Source organism: Coturnix japonica, chromosome 7 (genome assembly GCF_001577835.2).
Source record: "Coturnix japonica isolate 7356 chromosome 7, Coturnix japonica 2.1, whole genome shotgun sequence".
NCBI lineage: Eukaryota > Metazoa > Chordata > Aves > Galliformes > Phasianidae > Coturnix > Coturnix japonica.
Genome location: NC_029522.1, coordinates 29019666 through 29032917, shown reverse-complemented (window position 1 = coordinate 29032917; position 13252 = coordinate 29019666). Strand labels below are relative to the sequence as shown.

The 13252-nt window shown below is 33.5% G+C and overlaps 1 protein-coding gene across 8 annotated transcripts in view; it reads left to right on the top strand.

Annotated features, from left to right (window-relative positions):
• Nucleotides 1-13252, top strand: part of LRP1B (LDL receptor related protein 1B) — a 547576-nt gene that overhangs the window by 471277 nt on the left and 63047 nt on the right. For all 8 annotated transcript variants that reach the window (XM_015869154.2, XM_015869156.2, XM_015869155.2 and 5 more), the window contains 6 exons: nucleotides 4652-4840; nucleotides 5621-5769; nucleotides 6636-6729; nucleotides 8151-8267; nucleotides 8419-8538; nucleotides 10133-10252. In XM_015869154.2, coding sequence (XP_015724640.1) covers nucleotides 4652-4840; nucleotides 5621-5769; nucleotides 6636-6729; nucleotides 8151-8267; nucleotides 8419-8538; nucleotides 10133-10252 — 789 coding nt within the window. The remainder of the gene's footprint in view (nucleotides 1-4651; nucleotides 4841-5620; nucleotides 5770-6635; nucleotides 6730-8150; nucleotides 8268-8418; nucleotides 8539-10132; nucleotides 10253-13252) is intronic.

Genomic DNA, 13252 nt, shown 5'->3' with positions numbered 1-13252 from the left:
TCTCCCATATCCTTTTTAAAAATAATAGTATTTGAGAGATCAAGTTAATGTCTTTTTTTTTTTTTTTTTAAGGAAGTAAAACATAATGATCCTTTCCAGCTTTTTTAATATGATAAACTGTAATTGATGTCAGTTAGCACTTAAATAAGGAAGATGGATTTCATGTCTTGCGATGACTGTCTTCCTTGAAGACACACTGGTCATGTGGATTTCATAGTCTGTTTTTCTTCTGTCATTCTGAAGTACTTTTTATTGTGAAAGTGAACTAATGGATGCTTAAGCTTTTTCTATCCTCCATACCTTCAAATGCAGAAGAAGAATAAAGGCACTGGTACGATGAGCACAAATAGATGCTCATAGAGCTGATCAAAGTCTAAATGGATAGTGTAAGCAATACAGTCTGAAGTGCCAGTTATTGTAAGCTAAGTTGCTGGGTGTTTTTTCCTACCGTTTTCTTTAACTTTTGAGGATATAGCTATCTTCATGTCAGGTTTTTTGTTCGTTTTGTTGTCGTTCTGGGAATATGTTGATTTGTTCTTAAACTGCTCATTACAAAGTGTGTGAGGAAAATGTCACAGTGACTCCACAAGATCCACAAAATGAATCTTGTGATGGAATCTTAACACATATTGTAAAGAGCTGTTTGCAGTTTTAAGCGCTTTGCGCTGGAAGCTTCTTAGGGACAAACAGGAAAATATTAGGCTATCTTTTGATACACTGTATGTTAAGCTAAAGGCTGTTTTTGCATGCAAATGCTCTTCACTTGTATTTTGGAAATTTAGGCTTTTATTTGTGACATTGTTTTACAAGATCTTTTTCTTTCTCAGGGAAAGAGAATATCTGCTGCTTTTCTTTTGTAAAATTTCTCAGCATTTCAATAGAGAAGTGAGCTTTTGTAATTGTCAAGGGAGTCCTAGTAAGAACTTGGAAGACATACTAACTAGGCCAGAAATCTTACCCTACTGGGTAGCTCTTATTGGCACTAGGGGCAGAAATGACCTTGCTTATCTATTTGAAGTTTAATGCGTGATTATGTAAACAGTCTTTAGAGCTTAGTCACAAATGTTATGCACAGTAAATGATTAAGCAAGCATTGAAGCACTAATCTGGCTAAGCACTAAGCTGTTTTACTTCTGTAAGCTTGAAGAAAAAACAGAAAAGCATTCAAGAATTTGTCAGCCTTAACAGCTGCTTCTGGTTCCCTTTGCCCCAAGGAGATAGAAGCTTTGTCATTCCCTAGCTATCTGATTGCCTCATTCAGGTTTTTCTATCCTTCCAAGGTCTCAATATGCAGAGATGCCTACTGTTTTCCAGTTTCACTATTAGAAGACAAGAATTTCAGTGTAATGACACTACAGAAATGGAGTTTGATAGTCTGGCTGAGAAAGTACAAAAACTCCTCTGAGCTAAGATTAGAATTTGACAGCATCTTGTTGATCCATGTTTTATATTCTTAAAGCAAAAGTTTTACCACTTCATTGCTTCATCATAGAGGGGCATAAAAATTAAGACTTGCTCAACCTTTAAACAAACTGAAAACTTGGAAGTGAATGTTGTTAACTGCAATATAGTTATCAGAGAGAAGCTTTTCTCTAGCATGTTATTTTGAAAAGTTCTTCAGAATTGGCTTCTACCTGGGTGTTCACAATTGTTCTGAAGTAATACTTGAAAGTAATGATTAAAAGGCATTTGGTGATGAGAGTGCTCTTTTATTTCTTTTTAGCATCTGTAATTTCAAGAATTGCTAATTGCAGTCCTCATAGGTAAAAAGAGAATGTTTACGTCTGATTCTAGACTGTGCCATCTGAGTTTAATAGCAGGTGAATCCAGCTATTCATGGATATGTCCTCATGCAAAGGTAATGAAACAGATGAGAGAACTAAATGCCTTCCAGATTTAAACCGCAGTTTTCATAGATGAAAAATTAGGAAAGTCTAAAAACAAAGCTTTTAACCTAATATGACAGATAAACACTAGTTCCAATATTGCAGCTCTTTTTTTTTTCCAGCTTTTTTTTTTGGCATCTGTGGTGCTGCTCATCAGAGCTGCATCTGATATTAGCACAGTTATAATTGTTTGACATCTGCTATTTGATTATATATTTAGCATTCATAATTGTTCAGATAAAATTCTCCAATTCATGCATCTTCCTAAATCTGATTATTTTTATATACACTATTCTTTTTACTTAACCTTACTGTTACTCAGGAAAAGTGACAGATTCCCTTACATTCAATTCATGCAATTGCACTACCCTAACGTTCTACATTTTCCTGTTTTTGCAGGCCTGTTTGATTTGTCAACAGTTCTGTAACTTCAGCTGTTCTTGTGGTGATTTGCCCAAATTTCATTCCATTATAAACCTCTGAAAATATTTTTTCTATATACACATTCAGAAATTAATGGGCAATTACTAATAATGTCTGTGCTTCTGTATGGCTATATTGAATTTTGTAGTTAAAAATCCCAGATAGTATGGTTTTTGACTCTGAAATAATACATACATTTCTATGTTTACCATTTATATTTTTGGAGTATTTTTATATATGCAATTCAAGCAAGCCAAAAAGCGACATTTTCATCATCTATACAACTTAGAGCATAACAGCTTGTATCCCTGAGTCAAAATTTAATGTATAGTGTGAGAGGAATATCTGCTTTTTAAGTATATGTATGTTTCTCACATGACTACAGATATGTATTCCCTCTTCTGGAGTTATGTGGCTCTTCCCTTAAGTTCATGCAACACTTTGTCTCCCTTTAGTATGCTATCTATTATCATCTTCGTTTGTATTCAACTATCTAACCATTTTTATTTTCCACTACTTTTGATGTGCTGCAGTCTTCCCCCTTTTACCTTTTAATAACTGCCTATATTCTTTCTTCCTGTTCTTTTTTCCAACTCAGATAGGTCTGTGCATTCCTTATCTTTACTGGCTTCCATTCCTCATGAAACTTCTCATCTTCCTTTAACTGTTTGATCAAACACTTTTTGGGTTTAATAGTGCTTTCCTCGTGTAAAAGAGTATACTATTTATGTATAAGAACAAATCGCAGCAGAGAATGGAGGAAGAAAGGGTGTTAGAAAAACGGAAGACTGCAAGGGGCTCGCCTATCCATAATGGAGGACAAGGCTATGGTAGGAAGAAGAATTAGGAAAGTTAGTTTCTTAGTTCTTAGTTTCAGTTGGGGTGGAGTTTTACATAAATTTTACATAATTTAAGTGAAGTAACTGCCTGAGGAGAGTGGCCATAGAGTAGTCCAATTCTTCTTACTAGATAGTGATTGAAAGCAAAAGTCATTTCTTCCACATAGCATGCGTACACACAGGTTTTGATGAACTCATCCTTCAGAGTTATAATTTCCTTCATCCAAATGAATGTGTAAATTCTGCACTTCCTTAATTAATTACAGTAATCTGGTAGTAAGCATAGGATATGATAATTAGTATTCCCAATTAATAATTATGCTGAGGCACTTTAAACATCATTCACTTTTTAATTTAAAACTAGCGACATGTCCCTCTGCCAGAACAGCAATAAGCTTCACTCAGCATTATAAAGATATATGCAAAGCTTGAAGAATCTCTCTAGAAGCTTCAAAGAAAATCTTAAGTGAAAAAATCTTGCATTAAATGAAATAACACAAAGAACATTAATGATCAACATTTGACTTCTTAGTCTGAGTTGTGCCTAGATGCGGAGTTGCATGTTTTTTCCACTGGTTTTGTTGCTGGATATACCATACTGTTATATGCCATACCATGAAGATGTATTTTTCTGTCTAATCTGAAGATAATTCTACCCCACCAAGAGAGTTACATAGTTTACTCCAGAGCAGAGTAGGGATAAAATCAATATGCAAACAGCTGATGTAATTAGGTGATAAACATGTAGATTGCACTTTGGCTAATTTTTCAGCTTTTTCGTGAAGCTCCTTTAAAAAATAAATAAATCCTGTTCTTTCTGTTGGATGGTTAAGGCACGTGCGATCATACAAGAAGGGAAAAAAATAATCTGTGGTCTAAGAAGCAAGGTTTCCTTTTGTCCTTTCTTCCTTGCCAAAATGATGTTGACTTATTGTTTTGTAATATTGTAATTATGTGATAAAGTGTATTAGCACTTTATGTATTCTTTTAATTGTATGCTTATTTCTATTAGGAATAAGCGGTAAACCCTCTTACTGTTATGCTTAATGGAATGCTGTTTCACTTGTCAGCATGTTTCCCCACAATGAAATGTTAGTAGTTGTCTTAAATATTATCAAATGCAATGCATCTGTAGATATATACATTGTGTTTTATAACTTCTCATCTTCTGTAAAGAGTGGGTTAAGTTATACTTGGGTTTTATCCTACTTTAAAACTTGACAGCTGATTGGTTTAGAATCTGGAGGTGATTTTTGTTAACTGCAATGCTTATATTTCCTTAACAATGATTGGGCTGACTGATTCCAAGCAAACAGGGCTCGCATATCCCCATTCATCTTTCTCATAACTGGTAATAAAGAACATTTTAATCTTGACACACTGTTATGACAGTTATTCTCCAGACATTGTGTAGCAGTTGTATCTGTCAACCCATGCAGTATAGAATATTTTACTTGGCAGTCTTCCAAGAGTGAACATTAATCTCAGCGTTTCTTTTTACAGTCCCTAATCAAGATATTCCAGGGGTGATTGCACTAACATTGTTTGAAGACTACATCTACTGGACAGATGGGAAAACCAAATCACTCAACCGTGCCCACAAAACCTCTGGATTAGACAGACTGTCACTGATTAACTCCTGGCATACCATAACTGATATACAGGTGTATCATTCTTACAGGCAGCCTGATGGTAATTATTCCACATTTTCTGTTCAGCAAATTGATGTTTTTCCCGTAGAAGCCAGTTGCTGAATTAACTGAAGGTGATTTATCACCAGTGATTTATTTTTTTCTGTATTATTTTGAATTTTAGGTGTCTTTGAGTGAACTTTTAAAAAATATAAATCTGTGGTTAATGTTGTAAGTATATCTGTTATAAAATAAATGCTTTATGGCTTGTTCAGTGGTGAGATACACTATGAGTTTTATAGATACTGACTGGAATTACAGAACTGTAAAGCTGTGTTAGAGTCCAGGTTACCAGTTTAAAAGATCAGAACTGTGTGTCATGAAGACATTTGGCATTATTATTGCAGAAGTAGGAACAGTGTTAATAATACAGAATACTATTTTTTAGAAGCCTGAGACTGAGATAATGTCTGAGAGTGTATGCGTTAAGGTTGCATCCGATGTAATGTCCACCTATTGGAATTCTAGGTGAATGCAGTCTGGCACTTGACCCAAATTAGCTGATTTTTTATTTTATTTTGTCTCATTGTTACATATCTTTTTTAATGTTCTTTTTTCTTCCTCTTTTTTTTTTTTTTTTTTTTTCTTTACTGAATGTACCTCCTTTGTAATAATTGCTACACATGGAAGAAAAGAATAGCTTAAAGGCAAAAAGAAAGGGATTTTGTTATAAGACATTCCATTGTAAAACTATTGTGTGTAATGTAATTATCTTATATGAAGCAGATACTCAGAAGTAAACAGTATACACTCTGATATTCTTTTCCTATTCTGTCCACAGTGTCTAAACATCTGTGCACAGTAAACAATGGTGGTTGCAGTCATTTGTGCCTTTTAGCCCCTGGTAAGATGCATACATGTGCCTGTCCCACTAACTTTTACCTTGCTGCAGATAACAGGACATGCTTATCAAACTGCACTGCCAGTCAGGTAAGTGCATATGTATATTCATTTTACAGTATTTTCACCTGCTTTTTGAATAAGTGCTGGTGTCCGTGGAATATTAAAGCTCTTGTCAAAGGGGCTGAACACTAGATAACTGTTGGATGTATTGACATTGTTTCATCTTCGTGATTATGTGTTGAAAATAAAATTGCAATTACCTTTTTTTTTTCTCCTAGAGTGTAGAGCTTGTTCTCTTCTAAATGTGAATGTTTCTTCCAGTCATTAGCATGGATAAAGCTAATAAATTTATCAAAATCACTTTGAAAATGCATTTATATAAAATTCATGATAGAATTACAAATTGATCTGAAAGTAAACATAAATGAGCAACCATCAAACAATTAGAAAAAGTGGAGCTCAATCCAGTAGGTAGATAAGTAACAGTTACAGTAGAAACAATCCAGTAGCTGCAATGAAAATGGTAGGATGTGCAATTGCTTAGCAATTGCTTCAATTAAAATATTGAACTGTGTGTGCAAGGTGAATTTCCTTTGTAGAGCAGATGAACAGCTCTACAGTGTTTAAATGGTTGTTCTGAGTAAGACCTTAACGGATCAAGGCATGGAATGCATGAAGATTCAATGAATTGGTTTTTATTAGTGGACTTACTAGTGAGTGTACTAAAGTCATTAGAAATATAGTGACTTCTGTTGGCTGAAGACACAGTGTACTGCATCTCAAAAAAAGATAATTAAAAAAAAAAAAGGTGTTATAAAATCAAAACACGTAGATAATTAGTGGAACAATAACACAATCACTTAATTTCTTACAGTTTGGGGTTTTTTTTGGGGGGTGGGGCAAAAAAAAAAGTATTATTGATACCTTTCTTCCTTCTTTCTCTCCTTTTACAGTTCCGTTGCAAAACTGACAAATGTATTCCATTCTGGTGGAAATGTGACACTGTTGATGACTGTGGAGATGGCTCTGATGAGCCTGAGGAGTGCCGTAAGTGTATTCTAAATCTGGAACCCATTTTTGTCAGTAGAGCCTGAAACAAACATACTGCTTTACAGAAGTTAGAAGAATTTTTTGTTTGCATTATGTATTTCCTTGGTCCCTGTAAGATTTACAGAGGGCAGTGTCTTGTCTGTCATCATGTAAATATTTACATTAACTAATGTTTACTGAGCTTTTAATATATCCGTTAAAAAGATAAAATTAGAAGTTTTTTCATGTTTTAATCCTTTTCTTCATCCCTTTTTCAAGTTTTGTTGAAGATTTTATATTTTAGAACATCCTGCCTGTCTTTTAAGAAATAGTTCTACCCTGTTTGATCTTCTTTTGTGTGCATGTGGGAAAGAATCGTAGTATTATAATCTCACTGGCTTTTATTTTATTACAGTTATATAAGTTTAGCTGCACATTATCGAGTGCAGTTTCCAGAATAACAACAGTAATGTTCTCCATGAGATTCTTTCTAATAATATTTTCATTTTCCCTATAAGTCTCACATGTATATATTTTCATTTTGTACTTCTATAAATATTTCCAAAGGATAATTTGAAGAGCTAAATCCCACCACTCCAATATGAACAATTTTATGTAGTGATCATTTGTCACTCAGCCTACCTAACCTTGACACACTATCATGAAAGTTGTGCAGATACAGAATCTTTCTCTTTAGCCTCCCGTAGTCCAAATAGCAGGTTCCCGTAGTATTTCTCCAGTGAACTGTAGACAACTGGAAGTCAGTTATGATGATGTTTTCAGCATCCCAAAGGATGACTTCTGTGAGTCAAGTTAGTTGGAAAAATACCTGTCTAGGATATTGAGTTCCCAAAGAGAATTGTTGATGCTGTTTTCCTTCTCAGTTGTTAACTGCTTTAATGCTATTATATTTAATCTATTTAATTCAAAATATTGTTGTATTCTTACCTCAAGCTTAAATACACAGAAGACTCTGCTATGCCTTACAGTCTTCCAGATAAGTAAATATTTAAGGAAAATATAGCTATAGAATTGCATAATTGTCCACTCACACAAACAGCAATGGCTATGTGAACAAGCAATGGTGGACATGTCAAGAGTTGAGATAGTGAATTTATCAAATGCATATTTAAACTGAAAGGTTTTTTTTATCCTAAACTCCAGGCTTATGTGCAGCTAACAGCAAACATCTACCAGCACAGGCTTGTACATTTAGTAAAATATAACTTTAATTATGTGAATTTTAAATCTCAGACTTTGAAATTAATTTTGAAGAGCCATGCGTGCATCTTCCTTACTATTACTGGCTTAGATTAAGGCAATGCTATTCAATGTGTATGTTCAGAAATACTTCTGTTAGATCTGTAGAGGAGGAGCTATATTATTGACACTTTGCCATTCCTTTGGCATTATTAATAAGCAGTTTTCTTTTCTTCTAGCTGAATTCAGATGTCAGCCAGGACGTTTTCAGTGTGGAACTGGACTTTGTGCCCTTCCAGCCTTCATTTGTGATGGAGAGAATGATTGTGGGGATAATTCTGATGAACTGAACTGTGGTAGGTGCTTATTTGTATTATAGATATGCTACTCTGTTGTAAATGCTGTGATTTGCATTCTGCCAAGAAAATTATTTTGTATTTTACTTAGATTTTAATTTTCAATGTTTCATCTTTTTAAGTCAATATTTTTTATTCTTTTACCTTCCAGACACACATGTGTGTCTGACAGGGCAGTTCAAATGCACAAAGAATCAGAAATGTATTCCAATAAACCTGAGATGCAATGGACAGGATGATTGTGGCGATGAAGAAGATGAAAGAGATTGTCGTAAGTAATGTTTAGAGAATTTTGTTCTGATATATGTAGCCGATTTTAAACAAGGATGAAATAAAATATGTAAAATAATGTAAATGTCCTTTCTGTAAAATAATTTGAGAAGCACACAAAGCAGCTAATTCACTGGATTGTTTGATATACAATGTTTTATATACAAGAGGACAAAGTAAAATGTCATTTATTAACTTCATTTTTTAAAGTTATTACAAAAATGTGTGTAAACAAATTAATTTCAGGCATTTAATTTCAGCTTAGGCTGAAATATCAATTTTACTCTTAACCACCTCACAAATGACTGATCTTCTTGAAGCTTTCATCTTCCATGCCTTGCAGCAACATATTTCAGGAGGAAAAAAAAACCCTCTTTTCTACTTTATTTTTCTACTTTTATTAAAAATTATGTGGACCTATAGCTTCTCTCTATATTTTTTTCATTGATGTAGTTTTCTACTTTTTCAATTCCCCCTTCTGCACGGACTTCATTAATGTACCTAAGCTGCTTGATCGCCATTTACACAGACCCTATTCATCTTGTGGTAAATCAGATTTTGTTCCATATTTCACAAAGGTGACTAAGGAAAATATTTTCAGTTAAATGTGAAATTTGTTAAATAGTTTGTATTTTAGATCATTCTGGAGTTAAGATGCAGGTATTGTGTCTTGAGATATTTTTCATTCTGTTCATTATTCAGATTTACAGCTGTTCTAACTTTAGTCCTGTTTTCTGAATTAGCTGTCTCAAACATTGCATTCATTCAAAGAACACCTCCTTGCAAAGGGCACAAAGACTTTGTTAATTATGTTTGATGTCCATCTTCCGAATAGCTCAGCAAAGCTCAAGCCTCTGACAGATAGCATTATATGCTTATTTATGTGTTACATTTCTTTAAAAATCGGATCATTAGGGACAGGTAAACATCTGCAGAAGATAGGGGAGATTGCTTATTTCAGTATAAAATGGACACATAACATATTGAAGGTCTCCTTACAACTATGAGTTTTAGCAAACAGAAATAAAAGGAAATCAGAGCAACAGAGCCTACAGCACAGCACTGTTCAGGGAGTGTGGGAGGTATAGGAGCATAATGCAAGCTCTTGAGTGTTCTGAATCTCTGCTATCAACCCAGCTGCCAAGGCACAGAATAGGATGGAGAATGGAAGGGTTTGTTACACACATTTTTCATTTCTCTCTTACTTAACACCTTACCACACTATTAAGGGTTGGAACTTGATGACCCTTGTGGTCTCTTCAAACACAAGCCATCCTATGAATATCTAGGCCTTATGAGCTTATCTCCTAAGAAAGTTAAATATTTTAGTTCATATTCTGATAAAATCAATTTTTGTCGGATTTCAAATTATGTATGAAATAATTTTGCCTTCTTTTTGATGTTATGAACAATATAGGCCAAATGTTTTCTCGTACAAATTAAATAATGACTTAAGTGATGACTTAAATGAAACTTAAATGATGACAGGTATCTAATTTCTGAAGGGTTTTTTACCCTTTATTTTTCTTAGAAAGCAAATGTTTTGAACATGATCAGAACTATCTACCTTTAATTTAGAACCTTCTTCTTTAAAGCTGAAAACAGTTGTTCTCCAGACCATTTCCAGTGTCAAACAACAAAACACTGCATTTCTAAACTTTGGGTATGCGATGAAGACCCAGACTGTGCTGATGGATCGGATGAAGCTAACTGTGGTGAGTATGTCTCTGGTTTAGAATATATCACTGTTTTGAGTATGTGACTATAGTTTGATGTTACAAAAAGTAGTAAAGGGAAATTATGATTTCACTTAACGAGTCCTCTTCCAATCTATGGTGGTAGCTGTGTGATGTGATGGCTTTATCTGGCTCTTACTGTTCTTGTTGGGTAGTAACACATAAGTTATCTTTAATGATTATAAGTTTAATATAGACATTAAAATAAACTTAAATACTTTTACATTATTGACTGGAATTACGAATTAATTTCTTATCTGGAATATAGTGACATTTTCTATTTTTCTGAAAAATTACCAAGTTTCCACCAATTTATTCCACATTTTATTGCTATTGTGATTAATAAATAGTGAAGGATTTCATAATTTCCTTTAGTCCGCCATAATTTCAGTAGAGGTGCATTATTTATTTTGCTGCAGAGTAAGAAAGAGACGCAATGTAGTAAAGGCATTTCATAGTAAATGAATTGCCTTTTTGAAAATCCAACTCTGTTTTTATTTCAGATTTACTAGTTGATTATAACGCCTTCTGTTTTTATGTTGGAGAAAATAGAAGCAGTGAATGTGGATAAATCGTTACACGCCACTCATGGCTATGCACTATTAACTAAGGATATTAACAAAACAGGATGACTTTAATCTCATTTAAAATTTTCCCGTAATTTTAGTGTTTGAGATATGTTTAAATCACCCCTTTATAGCAGTAGTTTGAACACAATTTGTTCTTCTACATTTTTTTAATAATTAAAGATGGTTATTTTTATGAACAAACTTCAAGAAAATTAAATTTTGTATTTACAAGTAGGCTGTAATAAAGATCTGCATATGCTGGTGGTAATAGTAACTTATAATTTATAGTTCATATTTAAAATGCCTACATTGCAAAACTTTGCATAAAGGGTAATTTCTTTTTTGCTTATGTGCTCCATAGTCATACATATTTTCCTTTGTAAATATTTGCTACCATGTGTTATGGGGATACAATATTGTGTGAACTTGTTTGAACTATACTGTACGTATTTAGTCTTTTATGGTTCATTTCTAACTGAGGCAATTAAAGTAGTTAAATAAGTCTTAATGAATGTATGGTGTTTTTCAAAGAACATTAGACCTAATGCATGCTTTTTGCTATAATTTAATGCCTTATTTTAATTAGCTGGACAATATTTAACTCAGAGCTTTGATACTTTTCATCACAAAAGTCCCTTTTGGGGGGTTAGAATATGAAGAAAGCTGTGTTCAGACTTCAGAAGCTACAGTTTGTTTTAAAGCTTATGTATTTTAGATATTTACCAGAATAATTTTTCAATGACTGTTTTCTCCTTTTTCTTTTTATTTAATATTAATTTCATTTTTATCCAAAAATGACTTAATCTCTGTCAATTATTATTTGAGATAGGTATGTGAAAATTAAGTAACTGTGACTTTTATTTTCACTGTATAATTTGTATATCTACTTCCACATTTCAGTGGAGTTTCACTGTAAGAAAATTGGAAAGTGGTTTAGTGTTTGAAGACAGCCATGACAAAATGTGGGTGTATCTTTCAGGATTCCACAATACAAAAAATAAGCTCTTTACCTGTTTATTTTGAGTTGAATATATGTTTCCAAAAAATCAGGCATTTGTTATGAAACTCTCAAAAATTTGTCTTTGTTATGTCTTAGTTCTACTGTCTAACCATTTTCTTGAGCTCTCATTAATCTGAAGAATGGTGTAGAAGACAAGCAAATCCTAGTCTGCTAGGCATGTCAACTGTAAGCCTACTGTGAGAGATCAGAGTTAACCTCAAGGACAAATAAAGCTTTCAGAGTTGTCAAGTGATGGAAAAAAAAGATCCATAGGAAAAATATATATGTGTGTATATTTTGTGGATGGAAAGAATTAAATAGTTCTTTATATTTATTACAAATAGAGTAAGAGGGAAGATTAATATTCAAGGGACAATCATACATTTAGAATACACAGACTTTTTTGCTTGCTTGTTTGTTTTTTAAGAAAGCCAAACTTTCTCCATCAGTGTACATTTATGTACAATACAGAGGAAATGCAACAAAATAGATTTAGTATGCTTTAGGAAGAGTAAGGAAATCTTGTGTGTTGTCTTCAACCTAGCAGGTAGTTGAAAATAATGTTCTGTGTTCTGTCTTTACCTGATTAGATCTCAATATTCACTGTAGAAGCTAAATAGAATATCATCTGTGATTAGCCTTTAGGACTAATTTTGTTGGCAGCGTTATGTTAATTTCGGACTATAGAGTTCACTAGAAATATTTTAATGCTCAGGACTGGTATAGGATGGTAAACCACATTTGCAAAGCAACAAAAGCAAGTACAATAAGTTTATATTTTATTGTTATTTTTATGCTTTCTTTTGTTAAATGTTCTGTAAGTGCTTGCCAATGCAATTATTTGAAATGTCATAATTGAAATCCTGCTCCCTGGGGAAATTTTCACAGCCCCAAGCCTGCTGGAGTTCAGGAAGTGTTTGGACAGCATGCTCAGGCAGATGGTCTGATTTTTGGGTGGTCCTTTATGGATCCAGTGGTTGGACTCAATGACCATTGTGGGTCGCTTCCAACTTGGAACATTCTATAATGCTATTATTCTATGAAATATCATTGATTATCTCTGGATTATTTTTGTCATCTTGAGAAACATCATAGGATAAAGTATCTGGTGAGGAAACTGCTAATAAATGTGATCTTGGCAGAGAATTAGGAACAAACGCAAAAGGGAGTACTTTAATTACCAGATTTGTGAGTGTATAGACCCACGCTAGTATTTGCCTCAATCAATTTGGTATTCAAAAGCCACACCTAAAACAAGACACAGCATCAGCAGTTTGGGCCATAGCATCAGACAACATACTTCTCTTTTCTTTTTCAAAGGCAGAGAAAACAGGTTGACTTAAGCTTCTATTTCAGTCCCTCATTCTGTCAACTATTAGAACTTACCTTGATGTCAGTATAACAACAGGA